Source organism: Aethalodelphis obliquidens, unplaced genomic scaffold (assembly GCF_003676395.1).
Source record: "Aethalodelphis obliquidens isolate GAN/ISIS:26980383/991018 unplaced genomic scaffold, ASM367639v1 scaffold1, whole genome shotgun sequence".
In the NCBI taxonomy this organism is placed as follows: Eukaryota; Metazoa; Chordata; class Mammalia; order Artiodactyla; family Delphinidae; genus Aethalodelphis; species Aethalodelphis obliquidens.
In genome coordinates this window covers 45,394,271-45,415,663 of record NW_020837945.1, presented here as the reverse complement: position 1 = coordinate 45,415,663, position 21,393 = coordinate 45,394,271, and the positions used below count along the sequence as shown (strand labels likewise).

General features: G+C 36.0%; 1 protein-coding gene across 1 annotated transcript in view; it reads right to left on the bottom strand.

The window, feature by feature from the left end:
• EPHA6 (EPH receptor A6) overlaps window positions 1-21,393 on the bottom strand; it is an 861,061-nt gene that overhangs the window by 108,160 nt on the left and 731,508 nt on the right. Inside the window, exon 14 of the mRNA XM_027102862.1 lies at window positions 13,225-13,434. Coding sequence (XP_026958663.1) covers window positions 13,225-13,434 — 210 coding nt within the window. The remainder of the gene's footprint in view (window positions 1-13,224; window positions 13,435-21,393) is intronic.

Genomic DNA, 21,393 nt, shown 5'->3' with positions numbered 1-21,393 from the left:
CTGAAAACTATCTTCTAAGAGAAACTGAAAACAAAATTTGGGCTACATGGAATATATATTCAAAGAATAAGGTCTCGGGGCTTCCCTGGTGGTGCAGTGGTTGAGAGTCTGCCTGCCGATGCAGGGGACACGGGTTCGTGCCCCGGTCTGGGAAGATCCCACATGCCGCGGAGCGGCTGGGCCCGTGAGCCATGGCCGCTGTGCCTGCGCGTCCGGAGCCTGTGCTCCGCAACGGGAGAGGCCACTACAGTGAGAGGCCCGCGTACCGCAAAAAAAAAAAAAAAAGAATAAGGTCTCTTAGTGTGACCATAACAAATCTAACTTCCCCTCGTCCATGCCACTCACCTTCCCTCCTCTCCCAACCCCTTTCCCACTATATTGACAAATCTTTTACCTGCCTGTGACTTTTGTCTTACTTAATGATGTGTTAGGCTGGGGGAGGAAATAATTGGATATGTGTCTTGATTATATTAGGGCAGTTAAGCGAGATAGGACTTTTAGATAACCAGTTTCACAATCACCTGGGTGTTTATTAAAACCCCAGATTTCCGGATCATACCTTGCTACTCCTCCCACAGACCTGCTGAATGAAAATGACTCTCTGGGGCTGGGAATTGGGAATCTGCATTTTAAATAAGTGCCTTAGGTGATTTTTATGCTGTTCATCTTAATAGAGGCTACAATCAATGCTTTAGCTTATTATCTTGTTGGTTGTTATAATATTTCTGTAGATAGTAGCCAGTATTATCAAGTCTATTCAAGATGTGGTTATAAACTCCAAGTTTATAACACACTGTTTTTTCTACTATATTATGTCTATAGTGTTTTCTTCATTACGTAATGATTCCACATACATATTAGCCTATTGTAATGCTCTGATTATAAAATTCTATTGAGGGTGGGGTGTATATGAGGGTGTAATAGCTTACCCCTTGCCTTTGTTAGTTATTACTTTCTACGAATAATACAACTTGGTTCTATCGAATTTACATGCTGTGGAGCAACTAAGCCCGTGCGCCACAACTACTGAGCCTGCATGCCACAACTACTGAAGCCCGCTTGCCTAGAGCCCGTGCTCCGCAACAAGAGAAGCCACCGCAATGAGAAGCCCGCACACTGCAACGAAGAGTAGCCCCCGCTCACCGCAACTAGAGAAAGCCCCCGCACAGTAACAAAGACCCAACGCAGCCAAAAATAAATTAATTAATTAATTTAAAAAAATCTCTGAGCCCTCAAAAAAATATATGTTATAAACACTTAAATTTAAAATGTTGGGGCTTCCCTGGTGGCTCAGTGGTTGTGAGTCTGCCTGCCAATGCCAGGGACACGGGTTTGAGCCCTGGTCAGGGAGGATCCCACATGCCATGGAGCAACTAGGCCCGTGTGTCACAACTACTGAGCCAGGGCACCTAGAGCCTGTGCTCCACAAGAGAAGCCACCGCAATGAGAAGCCCGTGCACCGCAACGAAGAGTAGCCCCTGCTCGCCGCAACTAGAGAGGGCCCACATGCAGCAACGGAGACCCAACGCAGCCAAAAATTTAAAAAGAAGTTGTCTTCCCTTAAAGAGATTTTACTTTTATAGTATATATGAAAAACAAAATTTTTTACCACTGAAAAGAACAAGGTAATGATTCAGTTTCTACAAAAAAAACAGAATTAAGGATCAGAATGTGTTAGGACCTAAATTATTCAATAAACATTATCTTTATGTATAATTCATTTAGCAGCTGCCTGTTTATGACACATATTATACACTGATTAAGAGCATGGTTAAACAACTGAATAATGTGCATGCTTCATATGATAACACTCCGTTCTTACTGCAAGTTTAAAGAAGCAGAACTAGGTATAGTGAAACTCTGTGTTTATGCTAATTAGAATAGGTCATGATCTGAATATAAGCTAGTATTTATGGATCATGAATGCATTCAGAACTGTTCCTTGCAGAGGGAGAGGTCCAAGGGAAAGTTTAAGAAAGTTATTTGCGGTCTCCTTTTCAGTGGCCTGTAGTGAACCATGGCTGTAAATGTTTGCTGTATGAAAACCTGATTGGTGTAGCTAGCATAAACCAACAAAGGGATAGCCAGGTGAGAAAACAGAGAAAATGGGGAAAAAGTATTTATTTCTTAACAAGGGTGCTGATAAATTTTTGAATGTTTGAAATTCAATTTTGTATCTTTTAAAAGTATACTTCAGAATTCGATAGCACTTTCTCTAGCTTTTGATCTCCTAATGATTGTTTATAGGCTTGGAAAAGCTGATGATTGTGGGGCTTAATGGTGGGCCCTAGGGTGACAATGAGGGATAGGTATTGAATTTGAAACTGTGGAAGAATCTGAGGTTTCATGGAATATTGCCCAGAATTCCATTTAAAAAAATCAGTAATGGTAATGTTCATTTCCTTAATCTCTTCATCTTTCATTTAAAAATAAATGTTACCCAGTGAAATGACCTCCATCTTTTTGATTAGAAAAGTCACATGAAAACAATCAAACAAACATGTTGTTTATTCACCAACTAATACCAGGGAGAAAAATTTTTAAATATACTGATCAGAAAGATATCTTGGAACTCTGCCAGGAGGTATTTCTCTATTTCTATAACATATGTTGTTTTCTTTCTCTTAGCATGAAGTAAAATATTCATTGCAGAATACTTTAAAAAGTTCAATAAACAAAAGAACAAGAAACATTTTGAGATATGTGTGTATTTGTAATATATACCACCAAAGACTAAGAGATCATTCTCCTTATTTCTCAATCTTCAAAGACTTTCAACTACTGCTATTCATTATCTTCCGCATGGGTCTCAGAGGTGAGAAACAGAAGGAAGTTTGCATAGGACAGGACAGAATTTACATTGGGAAGTACTGGAGAAGGAGGAAGATTCAGTTGTGGAACAGATACTTCCCTTTAACAATGTCATTATAGCAATAGTTAATTGACATTGTTCCTAACGTAATAGCCATGTGACTTGAGCACATCACTTAATTTCTTTGGGCCTCAATTTCCTTACTTGTTAAAAAATATATAAATATATAAATACATACTCACATATGTTGGCAGAGCTATTGACACAAGATATCTCAAGTATCTTCACCATTCTTTATGTTTTCTATTACCAGCTTACACAAAGCTACCATCATTTCTTGTCTAGGATGAGGCAAATGAATCTTTTGTTCTCTCTTTTGCCCTCTACAATTCATTCCCAACATATCAGGCAGAGTGAGCTCTTAAAAAACACAAATTCTGTTATGTCCTCAACTGCTTAAAGTTTTCCAATGGCTTCATTTCATAGTTAGTCTACTCCTTTCCATGACCTTTGAGTTTATACAGAATCTGGCCTCTCAGTCCTAGTTTCCTACCACTTTCCCTGATCTCTCAGTGTGTCAACCATCTTGGCCTTATTCCTACTTCTAAAATGTGCCAAGCTTGTTCCCTAAGGTTTAGGATCTATATCTGTTTTCCTTCACCTCAGAACATCTGGCTTCAGATCTTTTCTTGGCTGGTACCTTTACAATTTTCAGGTCTCATTTCAAATGACACCTCATTAAAGACGTATTTTCTAGCCATGATTCCAAGGTAGCTACTCAATTTTATTTTTTTATTATATATCCAGCATCTATCACTATCTAAGACTGAGATTCCTCTTTCTCTCTTTTTAAATTTTGTTTATTATCATTATTCCCACCATATTCAAGGCTGTAAGATCCAAAAGAAAAGCTTATTCATTGCAATATCTCCAGTCCTCAGAACAGTATCTGGCACACAATAGGCACTCAACACACATGTTGTATAAAATCTCAGACTGTAATTACACATGATTATTTAATGCCTGTCTTCTCCCCAGACCTTAAGTACTTTAATCTCCAATTTAGCACCCAATAATATTAAGATATACATGTTAAATGAATAAATTATGATTATTTAATCCTCAAACTAACTGTATATTTATAGTCTGCTTAGATAATTTAGTCAGTTTGTATGACTGAGGTGATATTTTACTTAAACTCATGTTTTCATTTTCCTATTTACATTACCTATTAATCTGGAGGTTTTCTTATGTGTTGATTACTGTATCAGAATGTCTTCAGATACAAGTCATAGAAGGCCCAATTCTCAGTAGCTTAAGCAAATAAAATATTTAACTAAATTATAAAAAAATAACTGGAGTAAGTGGATTCTGTGTTGACGTAGGTGCTTAACAATTTCATCAGAGAACCAGGTTCTTTTGCTCTCCTACTTGGCCATCTTTAGCACTGGGTTTGTCTCCTTAGGCTTGTTGCCTCATGACTGAAGGATGGCTGTCACAGCCCTAAGCCTATGTCCTTCCAAAACTATAATCGAGGCAATAAAGAAAAGAAGGGGCCAATTCTACAAAGCTCTCTCAAGAAAGAGAGCTTGGTTACATCTTGATGTGGTTCTTGGTTACATCTTGATGTAGCCAAGATGTGGCTCTTGGTTACATCAAGCCTATTTATAATAGACTTCAACCCCAAAATTTTCCCCACAGTTGCCAATCTCACTTTCCTTTACGTTTAAGTGACCTGTCAAAGAGTAAAATTTAAGTGTCAAAGGAGAATGGTATAAGTATAACTGGCTTATGTATAAATCATGATTTATTTCTTGGACCTGAGTTCATCATAAACATCCAAATAAAGATTTTATTAGCAAGGAAGAGACGACAAGAGAGGCTGGGTAGCCAACTAACAGGGTCTGCCACAAACAGCATAAATAACTGATAACCTTTTTCAATTTATTTACCATTGATGTGAAGCTCTTTACACTGGGAATAAGTAAGTCTTCATAGAGCTTTCATGTGATTTATCCTGTATTTATAATGTTTTCCTTTCCAGTTTTTTATTGTCAGAGGAAAAAAAAAGCATTTTTTCCACATCAGAGATAAAACTAGAAATTAAGCATTAGTAATGACTTCTTTCTTCAGATGGTACCTTTGAAACTCCAGGGCTAAGGTCAGCAGTTTTGTGTACATTGCCTTGTTTTTTCTTTTCTCTGCACAAGCAAGATGGGCCAATGAACACTGTACTTTCTGCTTGCTAAACATCCACTGATTGATCTTCCCCAGGAAATCAATTTAGTCTGGGTTTATTCTAAAATCACTGGGAGCAGGGAGAGAACCTCTGAATTACACAGCGTTGGATGTTGCAAAAACAAGCAGCACTTGGTATTTCCTGTGGTTCCTGGTTACATCAAGGTGTACGCCAAATATCTTGAGAACTGTGACTGGTCTTTGATTATTCCTCATTGATTAGCACTTACACTAGAAGGATTGGATATATTCAGATGTTTGTAGGTATTAAATATTATATATTATGTGATTTTTATGAACAATTTGTCTTGGGTCTTATCCATGCTACAGGCATCGACCAAAACATTGGTAGAATGTTTTCAGAGACTCCAAAATAGAATTATCCCGTTTGTGAATACCCTGACCCATTGTCATAATTGCTTCAATGTCTGTAACATTTGCTGCTTTCTACTGTAATTATTTCATCTCCTTATGATACATTAAGGATTGTCTTAGGCTTACTCATTTGGTGGCTGTGATTAACAGTGACATCAGAGAAAAAAATTAATATAATTTTACTGAAAACAATGTTCTTATAGTTTCAATCACTTTCTTTCTACCATTTTCTTATTTGTGTAATTATCAGCAATTAATTAAGCAGCCACTAAGTAGTATATTAATCTAGGTGCTGAAAGCGTTAAAAAATGTAAAAGATAAACCACCTGCTCTCTAGGGTTTTATAAAAATCTAAAGGGATTCATTACTTTAGGAAAAAAAAAAAAAAACTACTCGTAAGTCACCCCAAGCCTTGAGCACTGAACAGAAAGTTTCTTAGTGGTCTCTTGTCTTCAGTAATGTCTTCCCAGGTCTAAGGCCTTAGGGTCCTTTCTTTAAAATGTATATTGGAAAGACACAAGACTTACATCTACAAAGGATTTGCTTTTGTACATGCTTTGCACAAATGACAGATGGGGGTTTTCCCAAAGCGTGGCTTGGCTTCTTAATGGTATGTATGACTGAACAGGATGGTCTTCTCTCTAGCTTCAAGGTTTCTGATAGAGCAATCTGCTTTGCACAGTCGTTTTCTACTCTGTGTATGATAATCTTCAAACCTGTTTCCTGTGTTTTACTACCAAGAGCTCTGTAATGATCACAAATCCTTGTTTCCTAAGCTTCAGAGATGAGACCTTTCCAGGAAATCATTCTTTGGATATTATCTGATATTGTTGATTCCCATTTCCATCTTATGCTCAAGACCTGCCATTGTCAATTCACCTAAGTAGTACATTTCAAAGAGGTCTGTGCCCTCTGATAGCACTGTCCCAGAAAATTACCATGAAGCTTTTGGGTCTCTCAGCCTGTGATCCAAGCTGGTATGTATGGTATTTATCTCTTGAACAGTTATTGAATATTCTTGCTTTGCACTCAGAACATGTTCTCTCTGGTTTAGCATAAAGCTTTGTTGCCCTTTCATCTGCATTGCTGTGGATTTGCTTTCTGGCACTTGGGCTCAAAGTGTGGACACACTAATTCCTGAGCATATAGTTTTTATACATTAGATCATTAGAATATCCTTTACAAAAAGTTTATATTGACAAGGATTTATAAAAACTGTCAGATTTTCTGCTCATGAATTAGTCCATCAAACAAACACTTGCTGGTTCAAGGGCACTTTTTTCCCTTTGAATTTAGGAAACCTAATATTGGCACATCAATTTCTTCCTCTTCAGCTAATTATAATAGTCTGTATATTTGACTGATTTTGACTGACTACTATCATAATACCTGTCAGGTGAGAACTGTTTTTGGGAAGAGTCATTTTGTTGTTTTTCCCAAATGGCATAGCTCCTTTCTTAGTGATGAATTCAGTTTATCAAGCCAGGATTTTATTGTTTTTCATTCTTCCAAGGTTTATTTGTTCACCACCTTTTTATTGAAAAAGAAGTTATTTAAATCTTCACATTATAGCTTTCTGATAACATAGCTATTTTTCTCACTTTTTTTCTTTATATTCAGGCTGCTGAATTACATTTGCCTAGAGGAAACTCTCATTTCCTTTTCTCGAATTTTTCATCAAATTCTGTGCAGAAACCTGTCCTTATTTCTATTTATGTTAACGATATGTAGCTTCATGGGGGCTAGTAGTTTTCACGGTCCTCTACCCAAGAGTGCCTTTGTGCCCGAAGCTGTCATATCACTTCATTTTTTTGCTTGGTTAAATCTTAAGGAACAATTGAAGTACAAGTCATTTTTCTGGTTGGCCCTGGTTCACCTCCATAGACTTACTGTAAGATGCACTTTGCCACATGGTGTACCTCAGCACAGTGTCACCTCTGTCATCAATGACTTGATGGACAGAGAATCTTGGGGTAGGATCTCAAAGGATAAAGTTTTATTTTTCAAAATCCAGAGATATCAGAAACATCTCTCAGTACAAGTCCTTTTATTTAGTGCATTGGATACCATATGATTTTAAATGAAAGCATTTAAAAATATTTTACTGCATAACATTTTAAAGTAACTCTTTTAGTTAAGAGACAGAAGTGAGTGAAAATTCTGAGTAGGTTTTATTAGCAGGTTAAGCATGTTCTCCAAGCAAATCTCAACTATTCATGTTAAATTAAAGTTCTTAGAGGCAGAATAGTGAATGATCTAAAATACTTTTTATCTCATTTTCATTAAAAATATTTACTCTTAAAGCTGGACATGTCTCAAGATTTAAAAATTCACAACAAAAAGTCAAGCCAGGGACTTCCCCGGTGGTCCGGTGGTAAAGAATGTGCCTTACAATGCAGGGGACGCGGGTTCAACACTTGGTCAGGGAACTAAGATCCCACATGCCGTGGGGCAACTAAGCCCACACACCACAACTACTGAGCTCACATGCCTCAACTAGAGCCCACATGCCACAAACTACAGAGCCCACGGGCTCTGGATCCCTCGTGCCACAACTAGAGAAGAGAAAACCCACATGCTACAACTAGAGAGAAGCCCGCACGCTGCAATGAGAGATCCTGCATGCCTCAGCGCCTGCCATAACTAAGACCTGATGCAGCCAAAAAAAAAAGTCACGCCAACCTAGAAACACTTGAGTTAAGGGTAAAGGAGGAAGGTGCATGTCTTCTTAGATTGACTCTTCTCACATCTTACGTAGAAGAGGGGAGGTTAAGAGTTGGAGCTTGGAGAGGTCTTATGAATGCAAAGTAAATAGAATTAAGATGTTAACAGAACTGTGATTATACGGATTATGTGTTGTCAATAATGAGACTGTACTTCAACTAGGAAAGTACTTGTATGCAAATATCACTATCAAAATAAAAAGCAAACTTTGTCTTCATAACACAAGTGAACACAATTGAAAATCAGTATCAAGGAATTTTAGAATTTTTACAGATATTGTGATAAAATGATTCTTCCATTTTGTTTCCATCTTTAAACTATAAGAAATGGAGCTACTCATTATAGTTAAAAAAACCTCTGAGCAGTAACTGCCATTGTACCATATCTTAAATAAAACTTATCTCTTAAAACAGACAAGTGTGAGCCATAATATATCTTTTAATGTTCTTTTTGGGTAAATAGGACCTCATTTCCATACTTGAGAGCAAAGAGGCTTAATATTTTCAATGTAAGTTTAAGACTTGTTGCTTAGCAATATTCAAATGAGAGAGAGTCCCTCCTCCAGAACTGGATATAAAACAATTGTCCGTGTGAATGTGTGTTAGATTCAGTAAAGGAAGAGATTTCTTAGTACTTAAATTATAACGAGATATGAGACCATGTAATCAAATGAGAACAATCCAACTCAGTAAATTTTGTGCAGATTGTTAGCTACATATCACTAATTGTATATGTATCATTAGGTGTGGTTCATAATCATTCACCAACCTCTCCTCATGAAGTGCCTGGTAGCCTCTTTATAGAATTGGCATGTAAAAGCAAGGCCTCTCAGTCCTTGTCTAGATCCTATTTTTGTGCATTTTTTTCCCTTCTATCTTTAGCCCACATTTCTTGGCTTTCATGCCTTCACCAGTTCTTGATGTCCCTTTGCAAAGGCTTGATGTATTTTAGTACAGAGCTTACCAGGAGAATCTGCTACTCCTGTAGTTGCCTTTCAAGCTGCATTGCCCACTCTTGGTGTCTGAACATCTGTCTGAACGCATTTATTATGCATTACTTGTTCAGTTAGTCTTGGTCCTCTCTCTGTGCAGCCTTTTATCTCTTCTCAAGAATCCCTTTAGTTTTAGTAATTGGCCCTCCAAGGGATAAGGCCTTAAATATGGTAGCTCCATAATAAACTGTATTGAATATATGTTGAATGAATAGTCTTAGACTTGATGCAGGACATGCAAAAAACACTCTTCAGCTGCAGGAAGAAATACTAGAATTTCTGCTTATTATCAGTTGTAAATCCCATCCTTTTATTTACTTTAGTGTATTTTATAGTGTAGACAATACATTCTCATACATTCCATGGATAGGTCTTCTAACTAGGGGGCTAAAGTCTCAGTAATTATTGGCAGAGTAATTTCTCTTGTCTCATCTCTTTCTGGTCTGGTCAGTCTGGCTCCAATGGCCATTCTGCTGTGGTAGGCTCCACCTACCACAGGCTGACCAGTTCAGCATGATAGCCAGTACTGGGGTCACAATGGTCACCCCATCTTTCCAGCCTGTCTTTTAACCAGTTCTTACTGCTCTTTGCTGTGATATGTGCTTTCTATATTGGCAAAGTCATCATAATGGAAAATGTTTATTTATTTTGCCCCTGTATTGATTCGGAAAGGGTAGTTTCAATGGCTACTTTCTTGAAGTATACAAAAAAACCCCACCTTTATCTATGATGTCTTCCTGGTTTTAAAACCCTTCACAAGCCTCCCTACCTCCAAATCCTTTGTGATACAGATAAAAGCATTTATTAAAAAAATAAGGAAATAGCAATTATACAGCGAGAGAAAGAGTCAAAATCTTTTAAGGTAAAAGGTATGTTCCAGGAAAGTTGTATACAGATAAAACTTTTAAAAATGAAATCCTACTTTAAAAAATGTATCAAGAGAGCTTGCTATTTATTTTCATTTTAACATTTTTATAAAGCAAAGAATCAATTTCATATAAATGACCATTCTTCTTTATTTTATTTTACAGGGCTTGCTTGAACTGAGGTATATCTTCACTAGGCAGTAGTTTTCTGTCTCATTCCTTTTAACAGGAAATACAAAAAGTACAGTTATATAAACACCTAAAATTTTTACACAAAATTTGAACAGAATGACACCGCTCAATCTGGCATTATCTTGATGACTTTGAGACAGAGTACCTGTGACCTTTTGTTATAATTCTGCTTTGTAAGTTAGCCAAGTTATCTTTAATAAGGATTCTCTGTCTTGATTAATAAAACATCACCATTCAACTAGTTTTTCAATCCAGAAATACTAGTGTCATCTTTCAGTCCTTCTTCTTCCTTATAATTCATATCTAGTTAGTTATTGAGTCTTGTAAATTATACATTCATAACAATTTTCAATTTTCCTCCCTCTTTATTCCAACCACTATTGCCCTAATTAAAGCCATATGACCTTTTTGGTCTATAGCAATAATGCCCTAACTGGTCTTCCTGTTACCAGTCCTCCTGTCCTTCAAGCTTTCCTTCACACTGTTTCAATAATATTTTCTAAAACATGTATGTATTTTATTATTCCTCTACTTAAATCAATCAATGTCTGTCTCTTAATTACTATTGAAAAACCTTCAAATTTCCTGATGCGCCACCCAACTACCATCACAATTATTCCTAAGAAACCTGGCCCCTCCACTGCTTCTCGCCCCCATTCCAAACTGTCCACATTTGTGTAAACATTCCCATTCACTTCCCCAAATTTCTGTGTCTTTTTCTCTCTCTGTTTCCTCTATCTGGATCTTCCCCCCAACTGTCTGCCAAATGAAATCTTTTAATATTTGTTTAACTTATCTTCTTTGTGATGCTTTCTCCAGACCTCTGCTTTTTGGTACTTCCACATTTCTTTTACGGACTTTTGCCACATGATATAATGCACTGAATAGTAAAGAAGCATGAGTCTGTCTACCCTGTCAAAAGGCAAGCTCTTCGAAGGCAAGAGGTCTGCTATTTTGAGATTTGAATGTCCATGTTCATTATAAAGTCAATTAACCAGTATATGATATTTTGTACCCCATGATCCTCTGAGCAGTTAGGTATGTCTGAGACTTTTTTTTAAAAAAGTACTTGGTTACATTATTTACCATTTACTTGGTACCTCAAATTCAGAGACTTATTTCTTAATCAAGACATAATCTTGATGAATTGGGAGATTGCGATTGACATACATACACTAATATGTATAAAATGGATAACTAATAAGAACCTGCTGTATAAAAAAATAAATAGAATTCTAAAATTCAAAAAACAAAGACATAATCTATAATTTTCAAGAAGCACTTTTCAGAGTGTTAGTATATGGTGACCTAATTTGATGTTTAATTCTGCAGTCAGATTTAAACTAAGACAGCACTGTTCTAGGCCTCTTAGTCCTTACAATCATATAAGAGAGAAGAATATGTCTGGAATCTGGATGTCAAATCTGACAACAAAATTTATACATGCTTCAGGATTTGAGTTACCCTGTCAATTTTATTAGTATCTTAAATTTAGTTATGAACTTCTCATTTTAAAAAGCAGTTAAAATATTATTTAATATGAATTTCAAGTGTATCTATATAGACATACAGCCAAAGAATCTAGTAACTACTCCTAAATATATTGTTCATTATTTCCTATCTTATTTTATCCTTTTAGTAGATCATACTTGTTGCAATTTTACTGAACATTTTGTTTTATAATATTTTTATAATAATTCTAAATACTGTTCTCTAAGGTTGTAAATAATATGCATAGTAGAAAAATCTTACACGCATTGTTCCATAACTTGAAAAGTCGCTTTAAGTTATACATTTACAAAAATAAAAGAGAAGAAAATAAAAGCCTTGAGAAGAAAATAATTATGACATTTTCCAGTTAGAAAATGGATTTGAAAATACTGCTTTTTCTAAAATGAACAATTTATTTTCAGATTTGATAGAATTTTATTTTTATGAAGCTTTTTGATCAAATTAGAAGATCAGTAGATACTTCTACCTTATATATCAGACTCAGATTAATTTATTCTCCTTAGAACTATTTCATTGTTGGAGAAATTAGTGAAAATATCATCAATACATTAATGTAGAGGATTTTTACAAAGCAGACATAGTAAGGGTATAACATGTTTTATTCATAATACTAAACTTGTACCCATTCTAGAGCAGTTAAATACAGTGAGGTTTCAAAAAAAACTCATAGAAAATGAAATAAAAGATAACTAAATAAAAGATTTGCCTCTTTTAAAATAATGTGTAATGTCAGAATAAGAGAAGAGAATAAAAACATCTTGAATAGTTTTACTGACTCATTTTTCATTGAAGCTGAAATGAGTCAATGGTGAGGGTTCTGTTTTAAAAATAACAGACTAGTATAATTTTACAAATTATTAGCTTTTTGACAGCCTGAGACTTAACTCCTTGAAACAATAACCAAAGAGATCAGTGGAATGAATTAGTTCATGAGTTAAGTTGAGATCGAATTATTGACAGATGATAGTTTGGGTCTCAAGTTTTAGCCTTCTACTCCTGCTCACATTTCCCCCAAGTCCCATTCAAAAGAAGGTTGAGAGTGTATTTATATATCTCCAGAGAAATCTACATTGTTCATTTTTAAGTATGATCAGACGTTCCATAACATTTGCTATGAGAAAAAAATTTTCATTTCCTAACCACTGGTTCTTTACCATCACTGACTTAATTGATTGCACCATTGGCCTGTACAGAACTCCATTTAAACGAGATAACTATTGAAACATCAAAAATACTCAGGCAAAGGCAGATTTTTTGTGAGGGCAGTAATGACGTGGATCTTAAGCATGATGTTAAAGTCCCCACAGAGTGGAAGAAAGGAAACAATTAACTGTCAATTCTTTTTTAAACCAGGCACTCAGATAAAACAAATACTTCTCAATTAGATAATGATGTTAAATTGGGAAAACGACAAATGAGAGCAGAAAATTAGAAAACAAAACCAGAATTACTCTAATAACATTAAAAATAATAAAAGTAAACAAACTATATTGGAAAAGGATGTATAAACTTACAGTTGTTGTATAAGCAGCTTCTGGATCATCTTCCAGCACTCGGGAGAGACCAAAATCAGAAACTTTGCATACTAAGTTGCTGTTGACCAATATATTCCTAGCTGCTAGATCTCGGTGAACATAACCCATATCAGAAAGGTACTTCATTCCTGATGCAATGCCTCGGAGCATACCAACCAACTGGATGACTGTGAAGTGGCCATCATGTTTCTGAAAGAGAATCACAGTTATTTCCATTGATTTATTTTATTATAGTACGTGTGCACGCATGCATGCATGTGTGCCTGTTTGTGTAGGTGTGTGTGGTGTATTAAGTGAAATTCTTGAATTTATTTTACTGGATCCAATGAATGTAAGTATCAAGTTTGCTGATCATTGACTGTGTTCATAACAAAAGATAAAAATTTGTTGGAGATTTAAAGGAAAGGAAAATCTAGCTTGAAGTGATGAAGGAGGGAAAAGAAAGGAGAGAAGAGAATCCACCAAATTAACGTCCAGAAAAAATGATTTCAAAAACTTTAAGTAACAAAAGGGAACTAAAATCGAGTAAGATAGTAGCAAAGACTTCCAAGAAAAAAGAATTGACTTTCCGTAGTAGTGAGCTCCCAAGGGAGTAAAACCTAGGATGTGATGAAAGCTGTGTGATTGCTGGAAATATGGTGAAAAATGATCAACGAAAAAGAAAAACTGATTGCATAAACGAGTTTAGGAAAGTTGCAGGAGAATGGAAAAAAAAACCCACATGCAAACAGAAAATAACTAGATTTTCCCAATCTTTCCTTATACAGTTGACTCTGAAACAACATGGGTTTGAACTGTGAAGGTCCACTTATACCTGGAGTTTTTTCAATAAATACACAATTGGCCTTCCTCATCTGTGGGTTCCACCAGCCGACAGATAGTGTACAGTACTATGTTTACAGTCCTGGGTTGGTTGTATCCGAGGATGCAGAATCCACGGATACACAGGGCTGGCTATGGAACTTGAGCATCTGCATGTTTTTGTATCTGAGGCTGGTCTTGGAACCAATCCCCCGCGGATACCCAGGGAAAACAATATAGAGCAAATATAAAGAAAGGAGTTGGCAATTGACTGAAAACAGGACTATTTTATTATAGTTCCCAGCGGGAAAATTAAAAGAAATATGAATAACAAGCCAAGCACAGCACTGGTATGTAGTAATTAATCCCTTGACTATTTACGCCTCTCACCTTGATTTAAAAAAAATATTTTTAACTTAAGTATAATTGATTTACAATATTGTGTTAGCTTCAGGTGTAGAGCATAATGATTTAGTATTTTTTGCAAATTATACTCCAGTATAGGTTATTGCAAGATGATGGGTATACAGTATATCCTTATATATTTTATAAATTCTAATCTGTATATATTAATCCCATGCCCTTAATTTGTCCCTCGCCCCTACACTCTCCCCACTGGTAACCACAAATTTGTTTTCTAAATAAAAATAATATTTTTTTAAAAAGTAAAAAAAATCCAGTTGTCATTCATACAAGATGTGTGCACCAACAAGACCAGATACAAATAGTACAAGAGTACAAATGTAGAGAAAATGAATATAAAAATAATTTAAGTTTGAAAAATAATGCATATTGTTCTACTTAGTTGTTTGGAGATTGTTGTCATTAATGGGGTTATTGAGAAACATGAGATTCTCAAGTCGGTTTCACACATCAGGTAACATTTATTTATGAATGATATTAAAAATTAATATCTATTAAGAGACTAGAGGACTATATTACCTTATACAGTGTGATAGAGGCATACATAAGAGTATCTCAAAATTTGCAAAGTTAAAGCAGATTTCATGGATATATGATTTAAAACTATAGAGTAGCTTAAACACAGTGACGATTTGACCCTATCACAGTGACATGGTCTCCTGTACAATGATGATTCATCAGTCAGTGAAATAAATAAACTTATATTGCAAACGGAATAAACTTCATCTTACTTTATCAACATACGTCCCCGATAGCTCTCTGATAATATCTCCCAACTCAAGTGCAGAGTAAGGAAAAGAACACTCTCTTAAAAGAAACATTCTACAGCAAGAGTATCCATTTAAGCAGGCTCTTCTGTATAATTAATGTATAAAAGATAACCTAGCAAAGAAAATCTTTGGTGTTATTAGCTCTTTATGTTTCCCATCCATCTTCTTAGACAGTGCACAATTAGATGAAATCTGCCTCTTCTGTCATGTACCCTACCTACCTCTCCTCTATTAGGAATCTCAAAGCCTTTGAAAGCATAAATTCTTTTGGACTAGAAAGGATTACACTAATTTTAAAGAGATGGTTCTTTTACGTATTAGTAAGTGAAGTTATCTGGTGTCAACAGTTCTTGTCAAGGCAGAATTTCTGTATAGTAGGAAATGTTAATGGATGATCTGAACACTAAAGAGTGCCTCAGTTTCCTTATCTCTACAATGAGAATAGTATAATCTAACTCAGAATTGTAGTGAGAATCACACACAAAACACATAGCACAGCCCATCATTTATTTTAATAATAGTCATAATTTAATAAAAACTTATCATCATATGTAGTTTTTGTCATTTTAATATTAATCAGAAAATTCTCCACTCACTTTCCTGAAAAATCAGTTGGCAACAGAAACTCTTACATTATAAAGAGAAATAGTTACTTAACACCAGGTTGAAATTTAACTTCCTATCTTGTTCTGAGGGTGGCACAAAGCACCAAGTTATTTCTTTAAAAAAAAAAAGACTATTTTTTGGAACACTTTTAGGTTCAAAGCAAAATTAAGAGGAAGGTACAGAGATTTCCCATATACCTTCTGCCCCCCACCACATGCATAGCCTCCCCACACGATTATCAACATCCTTCACTGGAATGGTACATTTGTTACAACTGGTGAATCTGCAATGACAAATCATAATCGCCTGAAGTCCATGGTTTGAACTTTAGGATTCATTCTTGGTGTTGTACATTTTTGGGTTTGGACAAATGTATTATAACATGCACTCACCATTACATTATCACATACTGTTTATGTATAGTATCGTATATCAATAACATAGTACTTTCACTGCTCTAAAAAGCCTCTTTGTTCCACCTGTTTATCACACCTGCCACCCCCCTCCCCTGGCAACCACTTATTTTTTCATGGTCTCATAGTTTTGTCTTTTCCAGAATGTCATATGGTTGGAAGCAGTATGCAGCCTTTTCAGATTGGCTTCTTTCACTTAGTTGTATGCATTTAAGATTCCTCCATGTCTTTTCATGGCTTGAGAGCTCATTATTTTTAGTGGTGAATAATATTCCATTGTCTTTATGTACAGTTTATTTACCCATATACTTACTGAAGGACATCTTGGTTGCTTCAAAGTTTTGGCAATTATAAATAAAGCTGCTGTAAACATCTCTGTTTATAGACTGTTTATAGCAGTTTATATAGCTGCAGGCTTTTATGTGGACATAAGTTTTTGATTCCTTTGGCTAAATACCAAGGAGGGCAATAGCTGGATCGTATGGAAAGAGTATGCTTAGTTTTTGTAAGAAACTGCCTGTCTTCCAACGTGGCTGTACCATTTTGCATTCACACCAGCAATGAAGGAGAGTTCCTGTTGTTCCACATCTTCACCAACATTTGGTGTTGTCAGTGTTACTGATTTTGGCCATTCTGATAAGAGCAAAGTGGTATCTCATTTTAATTTTCATCTCCCTGATGGAGAATCTTCACGTCCTTATTTGCTAACTGTATATCTTCTATTGTGAGGTTTCTGTTAAGGTGTTTGGCCTTTTCTTTTTCTTTCTATTGTCTTTTATTTCCTTTCAGCTTGCTTTTAAAAAAACTGAAGTATGGTTGATTTAAAATATTATATTAGTTTCAGGTATACAATGTAGTAATTCAGTATTTTTATAGATTACACATACAAAGTTGTTATAAATATTGACTATGTTTCCTGTGCTGTACATTATACCCTTGTAACTTATTTATTTTATACCTAGTAGTTTGACCCATTTTTTAATTGGGTTGTTGATTTAATAGTTTTTCCATATTTTGGATAACAGTCTTTTATCAGATGTGTCTTTTGAAAATAGTTTCCCCAGTCTGTGGCTCCTCATTCTCTTGACGTTGTCTTTTACAGAATAGAAGTTTGAAGTTTTAATGAAGTCCAGCTTATCAATTATTCCTTTCTTGCATTGTGTCTTTGTATCTAAAAAAGTCATTGCCATATCCAACGTTGTCTAGGTTTTCTCCTATGTTATCTTCTAGGAATTTAATGATTTTGTGATTCACATTCAGATTTGTGATTTATTTTGAGTTAATTTTTGTGAAGGGTGTAAGGTTCTAGATTCTTTTTTTTTTTTTTGCATGTGGATGTCCAGCTGTTCCAGTGCCATTTGTTGAAAAGACTATTTTTTCTCCATGGTATTACTTTTGCTCCTATGTCAAAGACCAGTTGACTATGTTCATCGTAGCCTCTCTATTCTGTTCTATTGATCCATCTGTCTATTCTTTCACCTGTACCACACTGTCTTGATTACTATAGCTTTATAATAAGTCTTGAAGTTGTGTCAGTCCCCAACTTTGATCTTCATCAGTACTGTGTTAGCCATTCTGGGTCTTCTGTCTCTAAACTTTAGAATCAGTTGGTTAATATCATAAAATAACTTACTGGTTTTTTTTTTTTGTTTTTTTTTTTGCGGTACGTGGGCCTCTCACTGTTGTGGCCTCTCCCGTTGCGGAGCACAGGCTCCGGATGCGCAGGCTCAGCGGCTATGGCTCACGGGCCCAGCCGCTTCGCGGCATGTGGGATCTTCCCGGACCGGGGCACGAACCCATGTCCCCTGCATCGACAGGCGGACTCTCAACCACTGCGCCACCAGGGAAGCCCCAACTTACTGGGATTTTCATTGGGATTTTATTGAAATTGTAGATCAACTTGGGAAGAACTACATCTTAATAATATTGAGTCTTCCTATCCATGAACATGGAACATTTCTCCATTTATTTAGTTCTTCTTTGATTTCATAACAGTTTTGTAGTCTTCCTCATTTAGATCTTAGACATACTTTGTTAGATTTACACCTAAGTATTTCATTTGTGGGGTGCTAATGTAAATGGTGTTGTTTTTAATCTCAAATTCCACTTGCTCATTACTGGTATGTAAGAAAGCAAATGACTTTTGTATATTAACCTTGTATCCTACAACCTTGTTATAATTGCTTATTAGTCTAGGCTTTTTGGTCAATTCTTTCAGATTTTCTACATAGATGACATGTCATCTGCAAATAAAGACTATATTCCAACTGCCCCCCCATCCCAACTTCTTGTCTTACTGCATTAGGTAGTACTTCCAGTATGATACTGAAAAGAAGTAATGAGAGTGTACATCCTTGCTTGTTCCTGATCTTAGTGGGACAGCTTTAAGTTTTTCACCATTAGTATGACGTTAGCTGCAGGTTTTTTGTTACATAGTCTTTATCAAGTTTAGGACATTCTTCTCTATTCCTACTTTACTGAGAGTTTTTATCATGAGTTGGCATTGGATTGTGTCAAGTGCTTTTTCTTCACACCTATTGTTCTGATCATGTGATTTTTCTTTTTTTAGCCATTTGATATGATGGGTAACAACTGATTTTGGAAAGTTAAACTAGTCTTGCATACTGAGGTAAATCCCACTTGGTTGTGAGGTATAATTCCTTTTTACAATGTTGTTTTTTGTTTTACCTCCTGTAGTGTCCTTGGATGGCTTTGTTATTAGGGTAATGCTGGCCTTACAGAATGAGTTTGGGAGTGCTCCCTCTTTTTCTATTTTATGCAAGTTATTTTAAAATTATTTTAACTATCCTTATCACCAACATTTGAAGAGATATGAATTAATTGCTTTCATATCAGCAACATAGCAATCATGGTTCTAATAACGACACATGGCACCATGAAAAAAATGAGATTTTGGTGTTTGAAAAGAATATGAACTACTTTCTCCATTTTCTATGATGGGTCTATACAATGTAGTATACTTACTTCTAATTCACATGGCCAAGACCTTTTCAGGGGTCCATAAGGTCAAAACTATTTTTCATAAGAGAACTAAGACATGCATCTGCCTTTTTTTCACTTTGTTGATATTTTCACTAGTGGTACACAACTCTGGTGGGTAAAAGTCCAGGAGTCTTAACACAAATTAAGGTAATAGCACCAAATTAACCTATACTAGTATTCTCATATTCTTCTCTGCTACATGAACAACAAGAACAAAAATAGTTTTATATAAGAATGTACTTGGTGAAGCAGTAAAACTCATTGATTTTGTTAAATGTTGATCCTTGATCACACATTCTCAGGATGCACATCTGTGGGGCATAGGAGAAAACAGGATTGGGCAGCAACAGAAGTTAAAGAATAGTAGTGCATTCACAACAAAGGCCTTGGAATATCCCATGGAATGTTGTGGATCTGGAGTAACTCTTCAGAGTTGGTCTAAATTGAGGAGAAGGGTCTGGGCCCTTATATTCCCACATCAATTAATTATTGGATGCAGGCTACCACTGTAAAGGTGTCATGGCTTTGGCTGAGATAGCTTTCTCTAGACAAAACCATTTTCCAGAAAGGGGCTCAGCTAAGAACTATCAGCTTCCAAATTTCTGGAAACCACAGGAATAAGAGAGTTGACCCTGAGAGTTCTCCCCAATAAAGTTCCTTCATGCAAATATTCTTTTAAGAATCTTCACAGGGAACCCAACCTGTGACAATTTATCTATCTATCTATCTATCTATCTGCTGTTTATAAAACGTGTGCTTGATTAAAGAGAATCTCCCAAAATAGTTGTATATTCTTTTGGGAACTCATAAACCTCAATTGTTGCCACAGTCTTATAGGGAAAAAATATCTAACATTCCTTAAACACTATACACCAAATGAAGTTATAAGCTCATTAGAGGTATTATCTCATTTAATCCTTGAAACAACTCTGATATAAGGGTAGTTACTGTCTCCATCTTATAGATGGTCAAACTTAAGGAGAAACAGATTTAATAACCTAGTAGATAGTGAAGTCAGGACTTGAATCCAGGTAGTCTAATTCTGGAGCTTGTATTACTAATTGGAGTTAGCTGGAAAATTGTTGGTCCCAAGTGTGCCATAATGACCCAGTCTGGGCTAGTTTAGGCAGCATAATTTAGCTTAATAAAGCAAGGTATGAAAGAGCTCTTAGACCATTAAACCAAAATAAACAGAGAACAATCTAGATAAACCAACAAGTGAGGATCTATTTATCCATGACTGGCTGAAAGGAATAACCCCGTTCATTCATGAGGTATGGCAAAAATCTGTTTCTCTACAAGTGATGCAACTCTGTCCTTCAAACAAATTCTATACTCCTTTTTCTAGCCCTTGTTAACATAAGCCTCCTCAAGTGTAGTTTAGGATATATTGGTTTTCTTGAATATGGTGGATGGTTAATAAATAGTCACTGAGTTAAATAACCTTTGATACTATCTTATAGTGCACTGGTTGCTATTACTACATTATTCCTATTGCCTTGTATAAAAAAACATGTTTTTGTTTTAAGGTAGGATGCTGGTTTTCTTCCTTTTATGTAGCCGTTCTGTCACAGCATCCACTATACTGCCATGCCTTGTGTCAGCACTCAATAAATATTAATTCAAGTTGAATTGAATTGTTTATGAGGGGAGGAGAAAAATGTAAGAGTGCTGAGATTTAATATCTTTGGGCTGACTTCTAGAGATTAATCAAAAAGAAACTATGAATTTTTTAATGACATTTTTTTTTTCCCAGGAAGGCAGATTCAAATAGAAGAGAGCGAACGTGGCATATTTACACACTGCATCTCAGAGCTTAGTAGCTGGAATTCAGTTTGTCTTCATTCTTCTTTTTCTTTGCGTTCTCAGACCGACTGTTAAGAAACATGGAGCTTAACCTCCAAGTGACAGAGAGGGTGAGCCTGATTGGAAGGTGGTTTCTGAAAGGTACACATAATAATATCTGCTATTGGCTTCCCTGGTGGCGCAGTGGTTGGGAGTCCGCCTGCCGATGCAGGGGACGCGGGTTTGTGCCCCGGTCTGGGGGGATCCTGCGTGCCGCAGAGCAGCTGGCCCCGTGAGCCATGGCCGCTGGGCCTGCACGTCCGGAGCCTGTGCTCCGCGACAGGAGA